This window comes from Chelonoidis abingdonii, chromosome 17 (genome assembly GCF_003597395.2).
Source record: "Chelonoidis abingdonii isolate Lonesome George chromosome 17, CheloAbing_2.0, whole genome shotgun sequence".
NCBI classification, from domain to species: domain Eukaryota; kingdom Metazoa; phylum Chordata; order Testudines; family Testudinidae; genus Chelonoidis; species Chelonoidis abingdonii.
The window spans coordinates 16023752-16050049 of NC_133785.1; the positions used below are offsets into that span (position 1 = coordinate 16023752).

The following is a 26298-nucleotide window of genomic DNA, read 5'->3' on the forward strand; positions in this document are numbered from 1 at the left end:
CACACTTCCCCAAATTCGCAGTGGACCCTCCCAAAAATGTAGTTCAAGAGCAGTGGATGATAAGAAGGTATTGCAGAATGTCACCTTCTTCCCAGAAGGTCTTATTTCAGGAGATCTGCAAATGTAGAGGCCAAACCCTCTGCCATTTTCCTAGCATGGTACACTCCCCACTAACAAAATAATTCACAGAAAACTCATATAACGGGCAGTCAAAATGTTTCTTGTCCCATATGCAGGTTTTTCCAATTCAGGGACAATCTGGTCCGCTATGCTTACCCATATATAACATTTCCCACCTTCAATGTACCACAAAAATTTTAATTAATCCGCCCAGCCTCCTCTATGATGTCCGAAAGGAAAATAATAATATTCTCATTTTACGTGTGGGAAAATTAACACACAGACAGGTTAACTGACTCACATGAGGCCATGCAGTGAGTCAGAGGCATTGACAATATTAGAACATGGAGTTTCTGTCTCCTAGTTCCATGTCTGCTGCTAAACCATTACTGTCTTCCTTAAAAGACTGGCTTTTGTTCATTTAAAAATTAGACCTTTACAACTACGTTAATAGAGGAACAAATCCTGAAGGTCTTATCTCTTACTCAATCCTTATTCAGGCACAACTGCCTTTGAAGATGGATGTTTTGGCTAAGTACGGACTGATATAACTATGAACAAGGATTTCAGCGTTTGCTCAATAGTTTTTTTTTTCCTTATAAATTGATCTTTTCCATTCATAAGAACAGAATTTTGCTTCTAATTCACAGTCTTCCAGGCAGCAAGCAAGCTTTTAGGTTGTGTACACAATAACCACTGAATTTGAAAACAAAATCTATCATTCCTTACCTGTTGTTTTTTGGTGATCTCATTAGACATTATTTTAGCAGAGTCCAAGATCATGATAGCACTTTCATCTTCCAGAATGTTCCCTTCAGAAGACTGTAAGGTTTCTAAAATTCTCTTCTCAATTTCCTTTAGCTGTTTTTTATTGGCTGCGGACTGAAGGATGAGAGCATTCCTCTCCTCTTCTAATTCTGGTCTAAAAACCAAAACATACCCCCAAAGTTTACTTCTATGTTACTATTGTTACATATTCAGATACCTGCATGTAGTAAATCCATATTTGTAAAATCTATATTTAACTAAAGTAGATCACCTTGTTCATGTTATATGATCATGTAATATTAGTGTCACAGAAACCTTACCTCTTGATTTTAGTAGGTTTGTGTCAGGAACTTAGCATTCCATTAATGCAGTTTTTACCACTGAGCTATACAGTTATACTGGAACTACATTAGCGCCAGTCCTCTCTATTCTCTCAATTTTATCAAGACACTAAGGCCAACACTTTAAACCTGGGTGCCTAAAGTTAAGTTCTTAGGGGTCAAATTCTGTGCTTACACCCAGAGCTTTCCGACTTACATCAGAAGGTTTGCACAGAATTTGGCCCCTAAATCTTTGACTTGATTCAGAGCTCAGCTCCTGAAAATCAGAGCACTTATTTAGGTGTCTACATATGGACTTAGGTGTAAAACTTTAGGTTACAGTAGTTTTATGTTTGAAAATGTTCACCTAAAATTTTATATCAAGACTTCTGAAAATGTCATTTAATCCTAATTTTTAATTACTATACATGTAACACTTGTTTTTGGGTAAATATTAATCAGCTGATGTACTGCATGAGTTTGTGATGTGGAACTTGCGTTACATGCATTATGATTTTTTTAGCAAGTGAAACTAGTATAATTGAGTGGGCAGTTCTGTATTTGTCTGAATGATCAGAAACCAGGAAATCCAGTTAAATGTGTCTCTATTTTGAGTTTGAATTAGACAAGAACTAGAAACAGTTTCAGAGTCACCATGTTCTTCCTTCATAGAAAAGTAAAAATGCAGTCTAATAATCCAATATCCACATTTGCATGTGCAAAATCAATGGGCTAGATAGCCAGGAAGCTGTATCAGAAAACAAATAATCATGGTTGCTCAGTGATAATGTTAAATAACAAAACACTTTTCCAATATCTCAGATGACTCACAGATACTATAGTGATGGACCCTGTAGAAATATCTTAAATAAGACAGCTAGAATACCAGTATTGTTTATAGTTGTTATGAAAAAGACATTTAGAATCATTAACAATTGCCCCGTTTTATTATGAACATTTCTTTTAATTGCTCCCAAAGTCTCCTGTTTACAATATTTTCATTTGCCTATTTGCAATAAACAAACACATACCTCTCTTTTGCAACAACAATACCTAGCAGCTGGTCTTCAAGTCCCTCTGGTGTTATCATAAAGTTGAGTAAAGAAACTTTTGTAGCCAGTTCAGGCATATAATGTGGATTTCTTAGTTTTGTTGTAATAAAAAATTTGAAATCACTGGAATACTCAATAACTGTCTCACCAAGCCGGATGCAGTCCATGCCCCCTAAAGTTCAGAAGACAAACATTTGTGCGTGTGATGCTGTTCTTTGTTAATAAATGTGTATTGGTTTTCACCATAAATAGATTACAGTGCTGTATTGTTATAAAGAGACTGATTCTGAGTTGTAACCCTCCCATGCGTGTACATTGTCTCCTTGAGGACAGCTTACTTGGCAATTACTGTGAGTATCCAGTGACAGGGGCTGGATGATACAGGGGAAAGTTCTTCAAAGGGTGTTTGGGGATTGGGGTGCACCTATAATTAACCTGCAAATCAAAATAGGACTGGCAGAGTCCTGAGGAGAATATGAGTGGCTGAAAGGCTAGCAGTGTAGAAGGGCTGACACCCAGATACCACAAGATAAACTCCCTTACACTAGTAGCAAGATGGTAACAAAGTGACCCACAATCTGGGGCGTCTCGAGAAAACATCACAATACAAGTTATGTTTGTTTACCTCAATTATTTATGCAAAAATATTACTTTTGTGATCAAGTACAAGCAAAAGTCTTGTTAAGAGCAAATCAAGTAACCTCAAATAGTAAAAGCTGGAAACAAGGTGAGTCCTGGCCCCATATAAGTCAACGTTATAAATACCACTGACTTCAGCGGAGCCAGGACTTCATCCATAGTAGGTAAAAAATAATTGAGTGGGTCACACATTTCTGGCCTTCCTTTACTTTGTACATATACAACTGGAAAAGGTACAGGTTTTGTGTGGCTGCTTTTAAATTTCATATTCTTGTTTCACAGTAGCTCAAGCCAATTCATGTATTAAAACAAGATATCAAGAACCATACACAGCATATCAAGTAAGCAATAATCTTATTTGACCTTAACCCAAACTCTCCTGTTTTTTGCTACCACCTGTCATGCTTTGTATAATTTAAGAAGGTAAAATTTCCCTGGAAGTTCTTTTATTTGTCCATAAAGTGTCACGCACACCTGTGCCCTGTACAAATATTTACAACATATATGTGCCACCAGCGTCTGCTGCAACAAGCACATATGGGGCAGGTTGTCCGTGGCTCAACCTTTAGAGACATAGGAGATTGCTACAGCCATATTCCCCTCCCAGTCTGATCAGCTCTCTAAAAGAGCAGAAGATCTTCAGGGACAGACCATCCATTTCCTAGCTTCCACTCAAGTAGAGTGGGGATCTTTAAAGGGTGGACATACAACCCAGACATCTTCCTCTTATCCATGGGAAGGCTGCTCACAGACTGACTCCTACACCTCCAAATATTAGACTGTCCTCAGAGGAGGTGTCTTATAGAGCTCCATTGGCAGGAGTTTCCTGCATAGGAAGGCTATGCATCCTTATCTCCAACAGCAGGTATCTTAGGAGAGAAACCAATTCACAGTCATCTGCTCTCTGTAGTAGTGGACTGAGTAGAGTCCTGCTGTTACCTATTTTGAATATGGTTCCAATAATTAATGCCCACAGCACACCGTGCAGTTCTAAAACCCTAGCGTGTGTGAGATTTGGGATTTCCCAGATCCACTGTAGTTAGAATTGGTCAAAAAAATCAGACCTTTTCTACCATGACAAACTTCAACATGAAACAATTTTTTTCATTTAGTTTTGAATGAATTTTTTGTTTCAATTTTCTTTTTGAAAACAAAACAAGAAAATTCAGTGTTCATGTCCTTCTACCCTCTCTTTTTCTCTCATTTATTTACTTTTCACTCCTTTTATCACCGGGAAAAGAAAGGATATATTTTTTGAAAAGGGAGATTCCCACCTTAAACCCAGACCTTTTCTTCATCATCATATGACTTTGAGAAGATAATACTTACATGAAAAATAGCAACTTTTGCAAAATACCAAAACTTTTCTTAACTTAGAATTTAATGCAATAAATACAGTCTACTAAGTTAAAACATATTTTATAAATAAATATCTTGCATTACACAGCATATTATAACACTTCAGAAAAAAGATATTCAGCATCAATGGGAGTTTAACCTTTGCAGGGTCAAACCTGCTATATTTAAATATATCACCACTGCGTAGTGAAGTTTTCAAGCAAGATATCTATAATGTGACATTTGTGAACTTTATTAAAAAGTAAAAATCAACTTAAGAAGGCTATCAAATTACATTCCTCTGATCATAAGCAGCAAAAGTAAAGAAAGAAGAAAAATATTAGCTGATAAAACAGATCATTAGATGAGCATTAATGTTGCATATTTCTGGGCTCATAACTAATTTTCTTGTACCTTGTTTAAAGGTTTGTCTAAGCAGCAGGGGTTCCAGTGATGGGTCTAGTTCTTCCCCAACATTTTCTAGCAGAAGTGGAGTCCCAAATTGAATGCAGTTCTCCAAAGTTCTCATGTAGTCTGTATCAGTGAACTTGATAACACTCAACTGGTTTTCTTTCTCTGAGTTCTTTATCCATTTATTGGCTTGACCCTGGGGATCAATCATTAATGGCCTAGAATGTACAGTACAAAGAACTTGCAGTATATGACTTTTTGTAAACTCAAAATTATTTCTGTTATGGACTAGCTGGAAGAAAGTGACACATGATACTTTATGGCTGTATTATTTTAAGAGATGAATGTCCACTGGCTGAGTATTAGGCCACGTCTACACTACGGGATAATATCGAATTAGCTAAAATCGGTTTTATAAAACTGATATTATAAATTCGATTTCACGCGGCCACACTAGGCACAGTAATTTGGCGTTGTGCGTCCATGGTCCGAGGTTAACGTCAATTTCTGAAGCGTTGCATTGTGGGTAGCTCTTCTGTAGCTATCCCATAGCTCCCGCATTCTCCCCCGCCCCTTGGAATTCTGGGTTGAATCATTAATTGTCGGCGGGTGTTTCTGGGTAAATGTCGTCAGCATTCCTTCCTCCGGAAAAACATCAGCTGACTATCCTTTCGCGCTCGTTTTTCCTGATTGCCCTGAAGCGCCATAGCCACAGCAACATGGGCCGTTCAGCTTTTTTTTTCGCACCGATTGTTAATGGATGCTGCGACGAGAGGCGATACCAGTGCTACACAGCAGCATTCACTTGCTTTTGGCAATGATAGCAGAATTGTTACCGCGTTCTACTGTCTACTGCCGGAGAAAATAGCAATGAGAATCGACGTTATTCCTCTCCTTTCTTATACTGTCCGCTGCTATCATGAGTGCCCCCTGGCTGAAACAGGCCGGGAACCACAACGCAAAAGCAAAATTGGGATTGACTCACTTGGACTGTAGTCAATCCTCCTATGTTTCTAAATAAGAGTCAGTCCTGCCTAGAATTAAGGGGCCAGGTCATAGAGGACCAGTGTGCAGGCACAACGCGCTCCGTGTCAAGTAAATTCACAGGGAAGTTGCCCTGCAACAACCCACCCGTTGAACTTCCCTCCTCCCCCAACCCTCCTAAGGTACCGTGGCTAGTGTCCTGCCATTTGTGTCATTGAATAAAAGATGCAGAATAGAAACACTGAGTGTTTATGTACTAAAATGAGGCGGAAGACATGCCTCCCGGCGGGCCAAAATGATAGTTCTAGGGTAGGACATTAAGCGGTGTGGGGAGAGGACGCCGCAGCTGGCTGCTTATGCAGCTCCAGCAAGTACAGAATCTTTTCTTTACACAGGAAAGGAAGGGGGCTGAAGCCCCCAGTTGCTATGATTGAAGCTGGTGTATTAGCCGTGCTTGTCCTATCACTGGGTGAACAACAATGTTGCCTCGGATGTCAAACCAGTTAGTATTCAATGAGGATGGTACTAGTTCCTATGCTACTGGTAAGTCTACACCGAGGAGGGGAGGGGGAGGGGAGGAGCGGATACGCTTGACTTCATCTAGCAGCATTCGCGTCTACCAGCAGCATTCAGTAACAATAGGGTGACACTGAAAGTAGTCACAGAAATGATTTCTTTCCCTTTTCTATTGCACGTGGTGGGGGGGGAGAAACTGAGGAGCTATTCGACCACCGCCAGACACTGTGTTTGAAACCTAGACATTGGGAGCTCACCAAAGCTCAAATACTTTTCAGAGACTGCTGTGGACTGTGGGATGAGCTGGAGTCATCAGTACCCCTCCCATCCATGAGCGCATTTGATGCTCTTGGCTTCCGCATTACGCTTGTTTCACGGCAGCGCTATTATCCTTGTGCTATTGGTAGGGTATCGGGCTGTGGAGGTGAGTGTTGGGTGGGCGCCGGGGGGGCTGTAGCGGAGAGTGGGCCTGTGCCGTTGGCGGGTTCTTGCTGTGGGAGTGCAGGGTTGGTAGTGGGCCTGACTGTCCTTCGGGAGGGTGGTTTGGGGGGTAGATTTTGTTTTTATTTCTTATTTTTTCAACGCTTGGCATTTTCCGTGTTCTGTACGAGCTCTGATAGAACAGATTTGTCTCCCATACAAGCGATCAGATCTAGTATCTCCCGGAACGGTCCATAGCTGGAGCTCTTTTTGGATTTGAGACTGCATCGCCACCCATGCTGATCAGAGCTCCACGCTGGACAAACAGGAAATGTAATTCAAAAGTTTGCGGGGCTTTTCCTGTTTACCTGCCCGCTGCATCCGAGTTCAGATTGCTGTCCAGAGTGGTCAGTGGTGCACTGTGGGATACCGCCCAGAGGCCAATAATGTCGATTTCCGTCCACACTAACTGTAATCTTATATGTTAATAGCGAATTTAGCGCTACTCCTCTCGTCGGGGTGGAGTACAGAAATCGATTTAAAGACCCTTTATATCAATATAAAGGGCGTTGTAGTGTGGACGGGTACAGTGTTAAATCGATTTAACGCTCTTTAAATCGATTTAAACGCTTAGTGTAGACCAGGCCTACAGTCACAATTTGAACAGAAGTATCAGAATTCTGTTAAAAGCCATGAAGATGGTGTTTATGATTAAAAAAAAAAAAAGGTCAGAATTTAGAATTTTTTTGACAGCTTCGTTGTATTACTCCTTTGGAATTCTGATTTTTTTTTTAGAATTTTCTATTTTATGTAAGTTTTGAAATATGGAGCTGTAGTCACTTGCACTAATCGAAGATATGAGTCTATATATATATATATATATATATATACACACACACACATACCTCTACCCTAGTACAATGCCACCTGATATAACACGAATTTGGATTTAACGTGGTAAAGCAGCACTCTGAGGGGGTGGGGCTGCACGCTCTGGTGGATCAAATCAAGTTCGATATAACGCGGTTTCACCTATAACGCAGTAAGATTTTTTGGCTTCCGGGGACAGCGTTATATCGAGGTAGAGGTGTGTATATTTTTTTTGAAAGGAAGCAAAAGCTTTTAGCACAAAAGCTGTCAGACAAATTTAGTGTATCCCACAGGTAGGCTGTTTGAGTTTCAATGGAGGATCACTGAAGGGATATAAATAGTATCTGAGTGTCTTTCTTCCTGTAGGCAACATTCAGGTTCCAGAACAGAATAAATAACAGAACATTATTATTGCAATTTGTAAAGTTTTTCTTAATGATTGAAATTCACTCCTGTGCAGAGGGCCATCCCAATGTTCCCACAGCATTTAAGTGGGACTTACGTCCTCAAAATAAGGCTTAGATCAGTCTTTGATAACAAAAATCCTTGTGCTGGCCCTCTGCACAGAAGTCATTTTCATTCAATACACTAGTCTCTAAAACATGACAAAGAGTGAAGCTGAAACTGACTGTAGTAGCAACAGGACCTTGACATGTGTGCATAATCTGACACAATTTTTCTATATTGTGGTTTATATATTTAAAGGCTCACACAAGAAAAATATTTATTAAAACTGTTGTCAAAAATGTCTTTCTGCCTTCTATGTTTCTTCAACTGCAAAAAAGAGAAATGACCAGATTTATATCAATCTGTGTTATTAGTCAAGAGTTTTGCAATGTGAAGTCATTGTACACAATAAAGACATTGGAAACTAGTGGATAATTCAGAAATAAGCTTAATCACAATATAAAATTCAACAACTGCATTTAAAGATGAAAAAATTATCTGTAATATTCTGGAAGGAAAACTTTCACTCACTGAAAACATTGGGTCTGATCCTGTGAGGAACAAAGCCTCCTCAAGTTTCACTGAAGGGTTTGGGAGAGGAAGGGTATGCAGCATCTTTCTGTTTCTAGTATATAGACTAAATTTCATTTAGTCTGAAATCTCAGTTTGTTTTAGCAAATTATTGGCTTCTTTGTTACCTACCAACGCCTGGAGTTGTCAACAATCACACCATTATCGACTGAAAAGTTGTCTGTTGGTAATCCCGCAATATTCCAGGCTCTGATTTTTATTGCGTCACCAAGGGTCTTACTCAAGGAGAAGTTCTCAGAACAAGGGATATTTTTGTCCTACAAGAAAAAATAAATCTTTATTCTTTATCTCTATAAATATTGTTAAAATACTGCTTAGGTTAAAAGTATTAATTTATTCACAACTTGCTTTAAAAATTGGCTTCTGTTCAAGGAGAGAAAATCATGGGGGGGGAAATTCACTTTTGCAGAAAATGGAAAATTTTTCCCAGTGTAGTAGAAATTTTGTGGTGACTTTCTCCAGTTTTGTGGGATTTTTCTCAATTTTTTTTTCCAGTTCTGAAGGTATTCTATTTTATCCTTTTGTAATATGTTGTGTGATGATAACTAACACACTGCAATGTAGTGGGGAAAACAGAACCATCTGGAAATCTTTAAATTACAAGAAAATTTTCCCAACTTTTGGTTTATTTGTTCTGTATTTAGACTTCCAATTAACGCAATGCACTTTTCCAATGGTGGTCAGTCACATATTACTTCATCGTTACTTACTTACCTAAATCAAGTCTATGGTACAACTGTATCTTTAAAAAAAGCAAAAGCACATACTGTGCAGCAATAATTTCTTCAGTAAAGCACCAGCTATACAAATATATGTGCTAGCACAGACCTCTGCACCCATGAGGAACACGACTGACTTCAGTGGAACAATGGGATTCTGTACAGGTACATAGGTCAAAATTAGTGCATCTATTTGCAGGATTAGGACCTAAGAGCAGCTAGAGCTAGCAACATCCAACAACAAAGTGGAAGTTGAAAGGCCCTGATCTTGCAAAAGGAACATTCTGGTCCTGTGTTAGCCCTATTGGTCCCTTTGCAGGATTGTAGCCTAAGCCTTTATCTTTCACTTTGCCATCCACCATACTTCACGCTCCAGTGCTGCAAACAGATGCCCCATGGAGTCCAACTGAAATCAGTGGGATGCTGTATGGCAGTAAGGGTCCATCTGAGCAATTCCCTTTGCAGAATCAGGGACTTAGATTGTGACTTGATATTTCATTCTGCAAGTATGCAAACCCTTTTCATGCAACCACTTTTAAAATGTTTTAAAGGGAAGTAACACAGCTTAACAATGCTTAACATGTTTGCATCCACACTACGAACTTTAAAAATGTTTTATGTTTATCCATTCAAAACTTAGGTTTGGAAACACAGTAAAGGAGCATCATCTCAAACATGGTAGTGTTGAAAATGGTTTATTTAAGTGGTTTACTTGAAGGGCTTTACTTGGGGACAGGGCTTTTATCAGGATAACTAAATATGCAAAAATTCTTTTGGTTTGTGGTTGGGTTGGACAGACTAGCTAGCACTGTGCCATCCATCAAAATATGGCTGCATTTTAGTTTATAAAGTGATTCCTTTATTTATTTAAGGCCAGTTTCTGAAGTCCTCTCAATCATTACTTAGTCTTTACTCACATGAAACTCTCACTGAAGTCAATGGGTCAACATCAGAACATTGCTGGTATACCAGTGTAAACCTGGAATACATCCACTGAATTCAGTGAATTACTCTAGATTTAAAGAAGTGTAAATCAGCAAAATTTAGACCACTGACTTTAATATGATTTTTACTAAGACACCAAGTAAAAAATTAGAAATTTCAGGATTTGGCTCACAGATTGTTAAGCATTTTGTGATCCCTTGGGATGAAAGATATTATTTAAACCTAAGATAAACTTTCTAACCTTGCACAACTTGCTCCAGTCTTTAGTACACGCTTGTCGAAAGGCACTAGTGAAAGCACCCAGATAAGCTATCACTCCAGCTGATATCAGAACATCTCCTGTTAAATTATCATATCTATTTTGAAGATCATTTGCAGCATTACACCATCTATGGATAAGCAAAGATACCATATAAAAGAAGCTAAAACCGCTATATTGGTAGCATTAACAGATTACATCATCAACACAAGAAGTGTTTTCCCTTCATGTTAATGTGAATTGCAAAGAAATAATTAAAACATTGTATTTGTGCACTTGAATGTTGCTTTGAAGACTACCTCAAGTGTTTTGGTGAGTATTTTTTATATCACAATATTGTGTCCTTTGACAATCTTTGAAGGGCCTGATTGCCCCAGTCCGCAAATGAGGATAGAGGGATGCAAAAGTTTAAGGCTCAGAGAACTAAAGCTCAGGTTTTGTCTCTACTTTTTGATGCATGTTTGAATGAGCATTTGTATTGACATCTGACCTTGATTTTTCTCCACCCAGTCCTCCAATCAGCTTCTCTGCTCTTTCTAGTTTCTTAGCACACAGATCCACCTGGAATTCTAGACGAGCCTTTTCTTCAGTTTTCTCAACAAAGGTTTGTTGCAATTTTGCCAAATGATTCTCGACTGCTGCAAGTTCAGCTCTCTTCTGATTCAGTAATGCCATAGTTTCTGCTAAGGACTGCTGGGCCTCGCCTAGACGAGCCTTCTTGGGAGCAACCACCTGTTCAATTACAATTAATGAAGGGATGCTAAAGCCATATATTATAGGTTTACTGGTGTATAAAGTTCTTAATGTAACACTTTGGATCAATATTGCAAGGTAAGGAAGAAAATATTTTATAATATTCATATTTGGAAAGAAGCCATAGTGATGAATAGGAAGGTGGGTGTAATATACTAAACGCACTATGTTTTTTTGAGACTGAAGCTTAGGAAGTATAGCCAACTAACAATGTATATTCATTCTAAATTACTTGAATCAAAAATTAAAATTAAATTGGCCCAGAACCTTATTGCATTAAATTAATAAATGAAGTTGCATTACGGAGGCAGCAAACATACTGTATTGATACTTGCCATAAATTTGTGTCCAACATTGGACACCTTTATTACTATTATAGCAGCAATGCTAGTACCATTGATAAAAAAATTACTGAAGTGAGATAAACAAGGATTAAAGTAGACAGAATTTTTTCTTCTTTTTCTCTAAGTTAAAAATTAAAACAAAAAAAGAACAATACAAATATCTCTAAAACAATATCGTTCCAAAGTATCATCCATTGGCTAAAAAAAATTACTTGAGTTATAATTTGATTTTCAATATCCAATTACAGATGGCAATTTAGGTTATATTGTTCAAAGAAAAAAAGAACATAAAAATATTTTTCACAGTTTTCTAGTAGAATGAACATATTTCTGTTCTATTTAATGGTGTGTGTACCCTATGGCAGAGATTCCTCAACTATTTAATTCTTTGGATTTCTCTGTAAGAAAAGTCTCTTGCATGGACTCTCTCTCTCCATTCACCATCCCCTTTTTTCCTTCCCTGAGTCTCAAAATATTTAATTAGACAACCCACTACCCATGGACCTCCTGGATCACAATTTTAGAGATCATCTTTTATGGTAAAAGCAGAAAATAAAAGTAGTGTTATAGTTTTTGACAGACTTTATAGTACTTTATTTTAATCTGTATGCTGCTTCAGTAAAACATATCTTATCTTCATCAAATCTGACAGTTATTTTCATCTTCACAGATAGCCCCAGTCCTCTATTAAATTTGAAAATATATATCCTAAATTTATTTTTCAAGGAAGAACCTTTTATTTTAGTTTAAATGCAATCATAATAAATAGTATCAGAGGGGTAGCTGTGTTAATCTGGATCTGTAAAAGCAGCAAAGAGTCCTGTGGCATCTTATAGACTAACAGACATAAATAATAAATAGCTTAGTCTTGTAGTCCTTGTGTATGTCGCTTCCACTAAAGTCAACGGGAGTTTTCAGGAATGGTATCAAAACATACCTTAGCAACTCTGTCATACACTTCCATAGCCATAATCCATTTACACAAACCCTCAGCTGCGGAGGATGCTTTAGCCACCTTAGGTGGATCAAACTCAGGATTAGTCAGATATTCAGAACGAATCTTCTGCATGACAGTCACCTACATGATAAAAACATTACAGCCACAGGAAACCTTTATTTATCTCGGGCCCAGTTTTGGCACCCTTACCTTGCTGAACAGTACCTTAACTCCAAAAGTTGATCAACTGAAATCACTAAGGAATTACTCAATACAGCTAACTGTGACAGAGTTCAGTCCTAATTTCTCTAATTTTCTCAATGTCTACATTCTTACCCACCTTCCCTCCTAGTCAGATCATCATCCTTTGTGTCCTTCTTCAAGTCTTATTTTAAGTTGCCCCTCCTTCTGAAACAAATGCATTCCCTTTCTTCTTTTATATTCTTCCTTAGAATTTACTTACTTCAGCAAAGCTTTTTAATGATGATCCCCAAAGTTATCTCTACTGAATGAAGACTGGATCTTCAACAAGAGTATGTGAATGAATTACACTGCCTGTGTAATTTCTTCTGGGTCCAATCTTGAGATACTAAGTATACCTCTACCTCAATATAACACGATCTGATGTAACACGAATTCGGATATAACGTGGTAAAGCAGTGCTCCAGGGGGGTGGGACTGCGCACGCCGGTAGATCAAAGCAAGTTTGATATAACGCGGTTTCACCTATAACACGATAAGATTTTTTGTCTCCCGAGAACAGTGTTATATCGAGGTAGAGGTGTACTTGCAACTTGCAAGGATCAGGCCCTTAGACAATAAATTCCCTGCAGGCAGACGTCACATCTTTTTATTGCGCCCTTGTACATTTCTGGGCATATAATCATACCATGTTATCCACACTGTCAGATTTAATCTATTTTTCAGATAAACAGTTGTTGTTTTTTTACATGAAATAAAAAAAACCCACTGATATATTAAGTCCTTTCAAAACTAAATAAAATGTATTATGCCAGACCCAAGATTTTGTCACTGCTTCTCTGGTAAATATACAGGGACTGATTTAGTAAAGGTGGTACAAGGAGATGTTACTTACATATTTTTGAGCTGGGTAAATCTAGGTACAGAACTTTTTACTCAAGCAGCTAGCAGGCAGTGGTACAGACATCCCTTACAGAGTACCTACTGAGGGATAACTCTAAATCCTGCTGTAATGCCATAGGAGGCACCACTGGTAGAAGCCACTGAGAGGAGGAGTTGAATCACTGTATTCCCAGTCTGCCCTGGCCATGCACCCTTCTTGAATAGTGTCATTCACTTCTCAGATGGCACTTGCTCCTAAAAGCCCACAGAATAACTGAGATTGCAAGCTGCTGTGTGCTGACACAATTCTGTCTTCCCCATGCAGTTTATTTCCATGAAAGCCCTGTGTGAATTTATCCCTTGGTGTAATATCTTCTATATATGCTTTTGGAGGCAGATTTCATTACTCAAAAGACATTAACGAAACACTTACTGGAATGTTATCTTTGTCATATTCTCTAAGATCCTTTAAGAAATTCATGTCACCCAGAACTTTCTTGCTAGGCCCCCAGTAATCCAAGACCTACAATGGAAATTAGGGAAGAACTTTTAAATTTTTGAAATCAAAATGAATTCATAAATATCCTCTAATTAACAGACAGGAATGCAAACTTATTACAGAAGGTTGGTAAAAGTCAGATTGCAGCATGTTTAAGGATTTAGTTCAGATTGTTTATATTTTGAAGCTTTAATATACTACTAATCCAAAGTATTTGCCACTTGGTTTCCTCATGTGTGTTATTAATATAAAGCTCCATCTTCCCTAATGTTCTAATGTCAGAGCAATATTCTTTTCCAAGATAGAAAGGAAAGAAATCCAATGGGGTCACATGGTATGAAGGTGAAATCTCCTTGAGAATGCAATCAGCCACAGAGAGAGGAGTCGGTCGGACTAAATATTTCCCCAGACCCTACTTAAAAATCAAATAGTGACTGGGGAGGAAAAGACCCTTTACTTTGATGACTGGCAGTACCTCTTACGTAATAAGGGAGTTTGGCCTGATTCACCACATGTAGTGGCTAAGACAAGAGTCCACTTAACTGTCCTGTCTCTACAAAATCAGTAGCAACTCTCAGGGAGAAGGAAAGATACAGGACCAGGAGTCACAGAAAGCAGAAAACAGTGAACTCTCCACTCCACAAGCTATTTTGTAGTTCCACAGCAGGTGAATTGGAAGTTGAAGCTGTCTCCTTGTGGATGCACAAACTGCATCCATGTTTTTCTTGAAGGCTGCAAACGTGTGTCTAGTTTAAAGGACCCTATATTTTTTATTTGAGAAGAACTGCTATTGATGAACAAATATATTAGAAAAATTATATTCTTATTTGAAATTTGCTTTCTGCCATTTTACCTTGCCTCCAATCCCCGTAGGATCTGTAATTCTTTCAGGTTTTATATCTTTCATAACACAGATGGCAGCCATAACTAGTTTGACACCAGATGGAGGATTCTTCATTGATTTCACAATTGTTATATCAGCAGGCTAAAACAAAAGTGACATTTTAAAAATAAAATGTACTGATTTACAGTTTTGTATATCATATATAAAATACATTAAGTTCAACATTCATAACAAAACAAAAAAGTTCTCAATTTCTCATGACCAAGTAGCATATATGTAGTGAATAAAAACAGAAATGAAAGGAATTTTAACACTGCATGCAATAAATATAATAATTATAGGGGTTTTTTTAGAAGGGATGATTTGAAAATCTATAGTTAATATTGCCTGAACACAAGAAGATACCACCAGACAGCAACTTTTTCTTATATATGGGAGATCAAAATTAGAGCAAGTTTGGTAAGTGTAAACAAACCATACAAAAATCCAAGATTAAGTCAAAAGATTTCTTTGGTACTTATCCCTAGGTGGCACACAAGACCTCTCATATGTTTGGTAAATCCAACTGAACAGTTCATGCACGCATTTTCTCTACAATAGTGTTCTAAAGTCTGGTAACTAAGTCATAATGGTGACTGAAAAATTCAAGATCCAGAAAATTCTTAGCCATATTATAATTTTAAAACAAAAATGTAAGTGATGGATTCCTTGAATGGACATCCCTAAGCCTAGCTGGGTGGAGAAATTAAACACCAGTGTTAACATGTCAGTTGTGCGTAGTGCCTAATACAGCTCCAGTCTTGCCAATATGCTTGTGCTTAGCTTTAGGAATGTGATTAGTCCCATGAAAGAACTGAATCGGACTACATGTGAGAGTAAAGCATGTATAAATGTGTTTGTAAGATCTTAATCAGAATTCCTCTTCTCATCCAAGTTTTTTTGTGTAGTAATGACCAGGTGGTCTCCTAAAGCAACAAATTTAGGGCCTAATCCTGAGACTAGGGCCTAATGCTGAGCACTTCCTGAAAGACCTCATCTCCCACTGACTTCAACAGGAATTGACAGTGCTCAACATCTAACAAGAGGAACATAGCTCCTTGCATGATCAGAACCACTCATTCCAAAAAGATGGTAAAACAAAGATATACAGAGTGGCGCTCACAAAGAAGTTTGTGATGATTTGTCACTAAGCATATAGGGAAAACCTAAAGCAGAGATGGACCAGAAAAAAGAAGAAAGGACAGAACCTAGTAGCTGAGAGAGATGGGAGCCAGGGAAAGAAGGGAGAGATACATATTGTCTTGGGAAAGTATTGATAAATGTAAGCAGAGTCAGGATGAGCTCTACCCTGACATCTGGTGATGAGTTGTGGAAAAAACTTCACACCCACCCCGCTCAGCATGAGCCCAAATGGTCACTTTGGCTGCTGTGGGATCCCCAGTTTCTCTGTTATTGGGGCAGGAAGAATAAAATGTTCTTACCCTGATTATGTGAATCAAGGACAATGAAACTGTTTTATGACAGAGGGACTCACCATCAACTCAGTAGCACTTGCTAGACAAAGGACATGGGTTCCAAAACCCAGTGAATTGAGATGGACTAGGGACAGGTATTTGTACTTGATGGTATGGGCCCCTTTTGAGGGTCTGAAATACCAATTACACCTCTCCTCTCTCTACTGTGGATTATCAGAGCTAATTTTAATTCCATTAGGAGTCTACTTACTGGCTGCTGAGCTGAATTCACTTTGGGACAATGGTGCACCAGCACTGAGGTTCCCCTACTACAAGCTGATATCACTAAAGAGCTAAAATTACTAAGAGCTGAAATCATTGAGTGCTGTGGGGGGGCCTGAAGATATGTTGCTGAGCAGCTGGTGGAGCAGAGCAGTTTGCAGGATGACTGGAGCAGCTCGTGGGACAGCTGGTGGAGCAGAGCAGCTCGCAGGACAGCTGGAGCGGTTCACGGGATGGCTGGGGGAGTGGGTTGCACTGAAGGCTGCAGCAGAACGCCATGGAGAGGTGGAGCAGTTGGCCTCAGACCATGTAAGGTGCCCCTTAACACTGCTGTCCCTGCCCCCAGACTGGGAGGTAAAACTCTGCAGATAAACTTTTGAACTCTGGGGCTGCACTGACCAGGGACAGAGACTTTTGGGTTGTTGGACTTTTGGGTGATTTTTTGGGTTGCTGGACTCAAGACCCTGAGAGGAAAAGGATACTGCCAAACTTACTTGGGGGGATAGGGTGGTTCTTTTGCTCATGGTTTGTGTTATGAATCCTGTTTGTAGTGTTTCCCCAACATAATGCCGCATTGTTTCCCTCCTTTATTAAAAGGATTTTGCTACACTCAGACTCCTTGCTTGTGAGAGGGGAAGTATTGCCTCTCAGAGGTGCCCAGGGGGTGGTATGTAATTGTCCCAGGTCACTGGGTGGGGGCTCAAGCTAGTTTTGCATTGTGTTATTGAAACGGAACCCCTAAATACTGAACTCAGCCCTTGTTGCTGCCAACTCAGATGGGCAGAAGGGTAACATAAAGAAAGTCTAGGGACAAAAAAATCCCATAGGCTTTCAAGCAGAGAAGATATCTGAAACCTGTTTTCTCAGAAGTGCTTTCTGTGTCACACAACAAAAAGAAGTATGCTTTTTAACAATCAGACGAGGAATAAAAGGATATCTAGTGCATTATGATTGTGCCCAGAGGTCAAAAACAGAGAACTTTAACTTTTTTCAAACTTTCTCTTGTTTTCTCCTTAACCTGTTCTTTGGCAAATAACCCAAAATACACAGAAAAATTAAATAACTCTTTAGAGTGTCATTTTTTAAAATTTAGCTTGCCTTAAGTGTGTCAAGTGCAGAAAGTGCTGCCTCTAGCGCTGGAATTGCCTCTGCCAGGTCACTCTCACACTCATTTTTCAGTTCCTGGGCTTCTGCTGCTTTTTCTGTAGCAATCTCTTCATCTATTTTCACAGTTTTACTTTTTGCTTCCACTTCTGCAGACTCCTTCTCTATAATCTAAAGAAAACACTCATGAGCAGAATTCACCAAACTTGCCACTGAATGGTGTTTATTCAGTCAACTGTCTGGGGCTATGAGGCAGAGCATCTATAAAATAATGTTGGTTTACTTCTTTGTCTTTTTCAGTAGGTTAATATTAGAATCATTACTAATTTATGTGACACTAATCTGTATAATTTTTTTCCCCTCAAAATAAACTGAAAAGAAAAGATCTGTAGGTAATGGGAATTTTGTAGGAGTAACATAACATCTCTGTGGACACGTCAATAGCTCGCAGAATCAAAGAAACATAAGCAGTCTTAGATTGGAAATTGGAACTGAGACATATAAAAGGTGTTACTTGTACTAAATAAGGGCTTTATACCCCTAGAATTTTGAAATTCCTACCAAGAAACCCAACACTACATGCACTAAGATTACAGTTACTACAAATAGCTGTTTTTACAATACTTTTACAGTGTAAAAGGCCACAAGTTTACCAGTGATTTTTTTGTGCAGCACACTGCAATTAAAAAATGGATTTGTTATGTAAAATGATTTTTACAGGCCCCTTGTCTGTAATATAGACTAGACCCATTTTGCTTTCTTTTGAGTGAAGAGACCATCACTTGACTCAGTGCAATGACTCTCTCCCAGTTCTATAAATATGATGACTAATTTCCTCAAAGCTGATGGGTGCTGGGGTCTCTGACCCGGAATGCAGATTTGTCAGAGTAGGCGGAATGTATTTTTAGAAAGCCATTTTTAAGTGACAGCCAAGTTGACAAAAAATGTCAAGAAAGATGTCCCTCTATTTGGTACTACAGTTATTGTAAGAGCAGCCACGTACATCTACTAAGAGCAAGTTATGCTACCAAAAATCCACTGAATTTTAATGAGAGTTGGGAACCTTACTTTCTTAGGCCCTGTTGAAAACCCTAGCCTATAACCTTAGACCATGTCTACACTAGTAGGACTTCAGTGGTACAGCTGTACTGGTATACTACACTGGCAAAGTGCTCCTAGTGTAGATGCAGTTCATACCAGCAAAACTGAGCTTCTGCCAATATAGCTTATTCCAGCCCTATTGAGCAAAACAAGCTATACTAGCAAAAGTGCAGTTTTGCCTGTAAACTGCATCTACACTAGGGGCTTTTGCCAGCATAGTTATATCAGTCAGGGATCACACCTCTGACCAACATAGCTATGCTGGCAGACCTTTTTAATGTAGACATAGCATCAATGTGTAGCCACAGGCACTTCAAGAACAGAGCTCATATTTTAATCTCATCTCCCCTGTAAGATAGACAGCATACAATAGCATAATTATACTACCCCTTTCAGGAATTCACTATAAAGCTCCTCCACGAATAACTGAGATTCTGAGGTATGGACAAATATATTGTACAAGTAAGCACTCTTCATTAAAAACTAATTGCTTTGCAAGTGGTATTATGGATATGTAATATTCACACAAATGCTGTACTACATGCTTTCAAAGGATTACTTAGGCTTGGTCTACACTACAGAGTTAGGTTGACATAAGGCAGCTTATGTTGACCTATGTTAGTGTCTACACTACATATCCCACCGATATACGTGCCTTACTACACCAACATCATAACTCCACCTCCACGAGAGGCGTAGGGCTTATGTCGGTATAGTTAAGGTGACACAGTGTCTGTGTAGACACTGCATTCCTTACGCTGGCTGTTAGCTGTCATTCTTTTCCACTGAAGCTGTGAAATTAACAAGAAATCGGTCTCTCAAGCCAGGCTGCTACTAGGTCCTCTCCAAGCCAGATTGCAACCCAGGCTCCCGTCTGGGCTCCCCACTCTCCACTAGAAGCCCTGATGCCCCTCCCCCCGGGGGTCCCAGTTCCCCATTTCCCATCGGGAGCATGGCAGCTGACTGGACTCCAGGCATGGATCTCCCTGCTGGAGGTGACAAGTCCTGGGCAGCTTCTCCCCTGCTCCTGGCTGGAAATGGGGAGGCAAGAAGCCCAGGTGGCTGCCCTCTGCTCCTGGCTGGGAGTGGGAAGGCAAGAAGCCTGGGCAGCAGCTGGGCTCCCAGCAGGGAGCTGCACGGAGCTGAGAGCCCTGGCATTCAGCCCCCACCCCCACTGCCCTTCTTCAGTCGATGGAAGTGCTCCTGGTGAGGATGCACACCATCAACAGAAGGAAGGTAATGTGGACACCAGCCACCGCAGTAATTACCATTATGGGATACCATTATGGGAGACAGCTTTACATTCTACTGGGCCTTCATAGAGCTTTATCAGCAGGAGCCTCTAATGGGAAGCCCTACTTTGCCAGATTTCCTCGAAACCCCACCTTATCAACACGATAGTTGCTAATTAAAATAATCATTTAGTCATTACAAATAACTCAAATTATGTATTTCATCACTGAACAATATATTTGCTTAACTCTACCTTCATCATATTTGCATTATCCACTTTAGCCGTCTCCAGTTTGGGTTGCAGATCAACTAGTTCTTGCTTCATTTCACCAACCTAGATGGACATTACCTTATAAAATTATCACAGTAGCAGTAAATGCTGATGCTAAAAATATAGCAAATAATAAGTAGAATGTTTAACATTTAAATACAGTATAAAATCAAATATGGGTAATATATTTAAAATAACCCCATAAAAACTTGTCATAGTCCCTGAAAACAGGCTAGAACATTAGTAACAAGAACCTGGGAACATAAGACAAACCAAAAATGAGTCCCAGGGCAGCTGAGCCCTGCCCCACCATACAATCACACTCATAAATTTGTCTAGCTCACTCTTAAAACTAATGAAGCTATTTGTCCACACCACTCCTATTGGACTATCGCTCCAGAAGCCTTATAATATGCCTCAAGCAGCCATTTGGAGTGTGTTGAGACTCTTGATCTCAACCCATCAGTGCAGCAAACTCTTGTGGACAGACACTGGAATAGAGATATTTTTGTGGACATTGCTGAGCAGATCTCCATGAAGGGTCACAACCAGGATGCTGACCAATGCCAGATAAAGAAGAAACAGTTCACAATGGCTTACATTAAAGTCAGGGATACCAGGAAATGTCTCACTGTGGAAATATTACCTGTCCATTTTAGGAGGAGCTGGACAGGATTTTGAGCAATTACTCCACTACTCAACCCAAGGAGGTTGTGGACCATGCTGGCCATCCTGGGGACAAGCAGCAAGAGTCATCAGAACACAATGAGGGCAGTCCCTGGAAAGACATGATGTCTTCAGGACTCAGGACCCAGTTTCCCTACTGTACCCCCACAGCCCTGCCCCCAAAGGTCATTCCTCTCCTCAGTCAATGTCAAGCCAGTAACAACAATTGCAACTGAGAACCCAGCTCTTTCAAGCCATCTAATGCCCCTGATAACTTTGAGCCACAACACTCAACACCAGAAGGCCCAAGAACAAGCAGAGGGAGGGGTACAGCATATACTTGCTTGTTAATTGGAGCTTCTCCCTGTTGTTGTGTTCTGCCCTCTACTACGCTGGAGTCTATTTTTTATAGTCATTTTAAAGTTGTGTTTCATGTTTAAGTAAAGATTTATTTTTGGTTTTTATAATAAAATGTTGTTTAAAAACAGTTAAACTCGTTCATAAAGAATCAGCAATCAATTTTACACAGAAAATCTGTAAACCTATATGTAACTCATAGGTTTTCATGAAAGTATAAGCAAAAGAACATACGAATGGCCACACTGGGTCAGACCAAAGGTCCATCTAGCCCAGTTTCCTGTCTTCTGACAGTGGCCAATGCCAGGTGCCCCAGGAGGAATTAACAGAACAGGTAATCACCAAGCGATCCATACCCTGTCACCTATTCCTAGCTTCTGGAATAAAGGTATTGGCACAGCACAAAGGTGCTCTTACAACAGTTAGAAGCCCATTTGGAGAAACAGAACAGTTTTTAGTAAGAGTTGAAGTTCATCAAGGCTCAGCTCCAAGTTTGTTCATGTTGGTGCTCAATCCAGATAGTAGTACCTTGGTGCATGCTTTCTGCAGATGATGTAGGGCTCATGGGGGAGAGTAAAGGGGATGTGGAAAAAGATAGAGAGATGGAGTTTAGTACTAGAAAGAAACGGCCTGAAAACAGGCAGAAATGAAACACAGTATTTGGTCTGTAGATTTGTCTTCCTGCAAGGTAAGCCACTACCAGAGGTACAGAAATCCATGCACACAGGTTCAACAGTACATGATAATGGTCAACTCAGCTACAAACTTATACGCGGAACAGGAAAGGAATAGACTGAGGTAAGAGAAGTGAGAATGCCTTTCAAACTGAAAAACAGGATCTACAAGATAGTAATTAGGCCTGCACTTTTATATGGCTCAGAATACTGGGCACTGAGGAAGGGACAGGAGTAGATATTGAATACAGTGGAAATGAAAATGTTAAGATGGATGCTCAGAATTATAAAGATGGATCATGTTCAGAACAAATGAATTAGGGGAAGTGTGAAGATGGTACCAACTATAGAAAAGCTGAGGAAATCCAGGATGATTTGGGCGCACGAAAAGTAGGTTGGAAGAATATAAAGGAAACAAGGTGTTAAACTCAGAAAGTGGAGGGTAAGAGAATGGCTGGAAAACCCAAAACTAGATGGATGGATGTTACACAAAAGGATTTAATTTGTTGCAGAGTTTCTGAGGAACTGCTTCAAGAGAGACTGCAATGAAGAAGGAGTACTCGAAGAGCTGACCACATACAAAAGGAAGTAAGGCTAGAAGATGATGATGACGATAAAGGTACAGACACGAGATAAAATAAGGAGTGGCACAATGTGCCACTTCTACCACCCATAAAAGAAACTGCAGTGCTCACAATCCATTCCCTCCTGCCCCACAGGATAACAACTGGATGTACAGCTGCACATTTTCAGGCCTCAGATTCAAAGTAAGAGCAATAGGTATCCCTGAGAGTATTGTTCAGTCTGTTCCCATTTTCTATTGCATGCCTTGCTGGCTGCTCAAACAGTTGAACAAGCTGCTAAGCCTCAGCCTCCCACCCATCATTAAGATTTTCCCCCATAATTTCACAAATATAGTGAAAAATACAACATGCAGCTATAATCTTACGCACGTTTTTTCCTGCAGCTTCCCACCTACCATTACACCACTACTGACGTAATAGTTAAACAGTTACTTCCTTCAGTCCAAGTGACCTGTGAATGGCTTCATTAACCAGGAAAATAGAGAATAGGCTGAGTCTCTCCCCAGATAGCTGAAGCAATCTCCACACTTTAATATCCATAGTGAGGTTGGATGCAAACTGTCCTTCCTCCATTAAGGTAAACTGAACTGCATTCTGAAAGATCCTGGTACTGTGGACCCTTCCAGACTACCCTGTATTTATGTTAATAAGCCTGCCACAGTGATCAACCAGTCCTTGGAGCACCAGGCAGAAATACGTCTTTCTGTTTATAAACTCTGAGCTCTGGTACAGGGGGAAAATAATAGGCACACAGGTCCCATCAACTGCTCCAATACAGTATGGAAACCCAAGCATGCAAAGCCATCAATGTCCTGAGCATTACCAAGCTTTATAACCTGGTGCAACAGTACTTTATGCATGGCATCGCACATCTGCATAACATCAGCAGTCAGTCTCCCTACACCTAATAGGTTGGTTACAGATCAAAAACATTTGTGAGTGGCCAGCTTCCAATGGCATTGGCGACCTGCTTCTCAACAGGTATGGGGCACAGCATGTTGGTGTGCTGCCATTGCAACTCTAAGGCTACTACACCACAGATCTCAAAATAGGCTGCCTTCATCACTGCTGGTCATTCCAGGTTTGGAGAACAAGCTGGTTTCCCAAGCCCAGAAATAGCTCCAGTAGTAGCAGTGGCTTGGTGTCATCCTCATCTTCCTCCATCTGCTGCTCCTGAAGCTGCTGCAGCTGGAGGACCCACTGCTGCAGCCACATCATCTGCTTGGTGATGCAGCAGACGAAGTCCAAAATGAAACCACCCTGCTCAGAGAGCTAAAATGCAGCCCAAACAGCCTCTGAGTATTTGCAGTTGCCAGAATAGTGGAGCGGAGGATTATTGGTTCCATGCTCGCTGACAGCAAACTGAAAATGGTGCCAGCCCACCCAGAAAGAGAGGAAGCATGGGACGGAGAGAGCAGAATCATGGGATTTTTTAAAATTTAAACCCAAGCCCCAGAATGTCACTGGCTTCCACTATGCATCCAACAATGTGCAGCGAGAACAATCCCAGAATATACACAACTCAACAGCAAAACAAAGGACCAAGGGATACCCTCCAAGAATGCCACACAATATGCAGCAAGCCCCAACCATATATGTACACAGTGATTTAAATTGAAAAAAGGTTCAACCGTCCCATGTGCACAATATTTGTGCAGCCTGCATGTTGTGCATTATCTGGCACGTCTACTTTGTGGACTAAACCCCCTGTGTAGACAAGCCCTGAGATTTCTGCCCAAAATACATCCTGAATGGTGAAAATCTTATAAGAGCTCCTGTTTTCATGCACTTCTGATATTCTGGCACCAAATCTCACATGAATAGCTATTCTGACGAGGTTTTGGCTACAACTGAGCCAAAACTGAAAAATAAATTCTCTGCTATTTTTAGAGAGAGAAGATGGGTTAGGTAATATTTTTTATTGGACCAACTTTTGTTGGTGAATGAAACAAGCATTCAAACTACACAGATCACTTTTTAATCCAAAACCAAAACCATAGGGGTTGTTTCAGATGTAGGGATTGGAATCTAGCTCCCACCCTGGAAATGTTAAGGTTTTGACTTGAAGTTCTGCTTTTGGCTTGTCTCTATTGAACTGTTTTTTAAGTTCAATTTCTGCCTGTTCTAACATATGCATCTACTCACCTGAGATTCAGCAAAAGCTAGTTTATCTAGTCCATTAGTATAGCCCTTTTTGGCTTTCATCACAGTATCCCGTTTTTGAGTTAAAAGTTGCTGGAAGGCAGCAATAAGTTCAAGATAAGAAGTGGGAGTTACATAATTATGTCGTCTCAGGGTTTCCAAGAATCTATGGAAAAGAAAGATCATCTTTCTAAGTACAATTAATGGAACATAAAAGGGATGGAAAATAAAAAGTGTGACAACTAACAGGAATGATCCATTTGTTTTAAGAATAAAAATTTCACACAAACACGTTCTAAACTTGCACAGTTCTTCAAATTTACAAATTCAAAGTACAGAAATTATCAGAAATGATGGTGACTAAACTATCTTACCAAATAATGTAGTCCATCACCTAACTGCCTTAATTGTTAACAAATGTTCTCTAACCTATTATTTTTAATTTTAGATTATTCTTCATTTTACCACTTTTGACAGCAAAAAAATCTCATCGTCTCCTCCTTACACCTTTCTTTATATAAAATATTACCCATTTTTTAAAAAATATACAAAACTAACTTTTCAGAGAGTGACAAAACAGAAGTATGAAAGTGTTTACAGATGGGCACCACTTCTTGCCGTTCGTTGTCTGTGAGCTGAAGTGTTTCTAAGAATTTATTAGCCACACGTTCAAGGGCATCTTCAGGCCATGGCTGAAAAAAAAGGCAGAGGGAGGACATAAAATGTATGTGTTACCACTCATAATTTGTGCAAAGGCATAATTTTTACATTTTGGAACAAGCAATTTCTTTAATGGGTCCAATACAATGTGTCTCAAGAGATGGCTTGCTGATGGCTAATCAATAGATCTAGCTGTAGTTTAATTGCTGATAACACCATTTGTAAGGATTGTGGCCTTTAGCAATTAAAAGTCATTATCCAGGTTTTAGTTCTGCTAAGGAACCTCTATCTTCAGTTTTTCCCAGTAGCACAGGAAAACATTGAGCACTATCACAACATGAAATCTCCCTAACACTTGTCATCCATTCCAAATTGCTTTCACCTTTGCTTCCAACTTGTTGATTCTGTAAACTGGGAGCAGAAATTATGAACATATTACTTTTTCACCCAACTGATTTTGTTAATCAAAATATCTAGGTTAATTATACACTGTTATATTGGTAACAAGATTCAGATGTGAACAACTATTTTAAAATCTTGAATGCCTTGAGACACAGCACATCATATATTATCTGATCAAACAAAACATACAATAATCAGCAAATTAAAGATGCTTTATTCCTTCAAGAGCAAGTTGTTGATGACAGAGTAACATTACGTATAACCATGCTGAAACTGTTCAGTACCTACAATATTTTACATCTAGACGCTCTAATTTTTTTAAAATATTTTTCAGCTTTACATGTAAGAGGATGAAATATCAAATACTTTCTCAAAAATATGAGTGAGGAAGACTTGTTATATTTTAAGTATTTTGAGAGAGAATGAGCCCTGCTTGCTAGAAGGTAAAAGGGAAACATAATGGGGTATGAAAACACAGGTATTAGAAAACTGAAACCCCTTTTGTTGAG

The 26298-nt window shown here is 39.4% G+C and overlaps 1 protein-coding gene across 1 annotated transcript in view; it reads right to left on the reverse strand.

Annotated features, from left to right (window-relative positions):
- The window catches only part of DNAH12 (dynein axonemal heavy chain 12), a 178206-nt gene that overhangs the window by 43829 nt on the left and 108079 nt on the right, over nucleotides 1-26298 (reverse strand). Inside the window, 13 exon segments of the mRNA XM_075073319.1 lie at nucleotides 850-1042; nucleotides 2240-2432; nucleotides 4652-4866; nucleotides 8588-8733; nucleotides 10382-10529; nucleotides 10890-11131; nucleotides 12434-12574; nucleotides 13950-14039; nucleotides 14869-15000; nucleotides 17694-17870; nucleotides 20287-20367; nucleotides 24731-24893; nucleotides 25286-25419. Coding sequence (XP_074929420.1) covers nucleotides 850-1042; nucleotides 2240-2432; nucleotides 4652-4866; nucleotides 8588-8733; nucleotides 10382-10529; nucleotides 10890-11131; nucleotides 12434-12574; nucleotides 13950-14039; nucleotides 14869-15000; nucleotides 17694-17870; nucleotides 20287-20367; nucleotides 24731-24893; nucleotides 25286-25419 — 2055 coding nt within the window.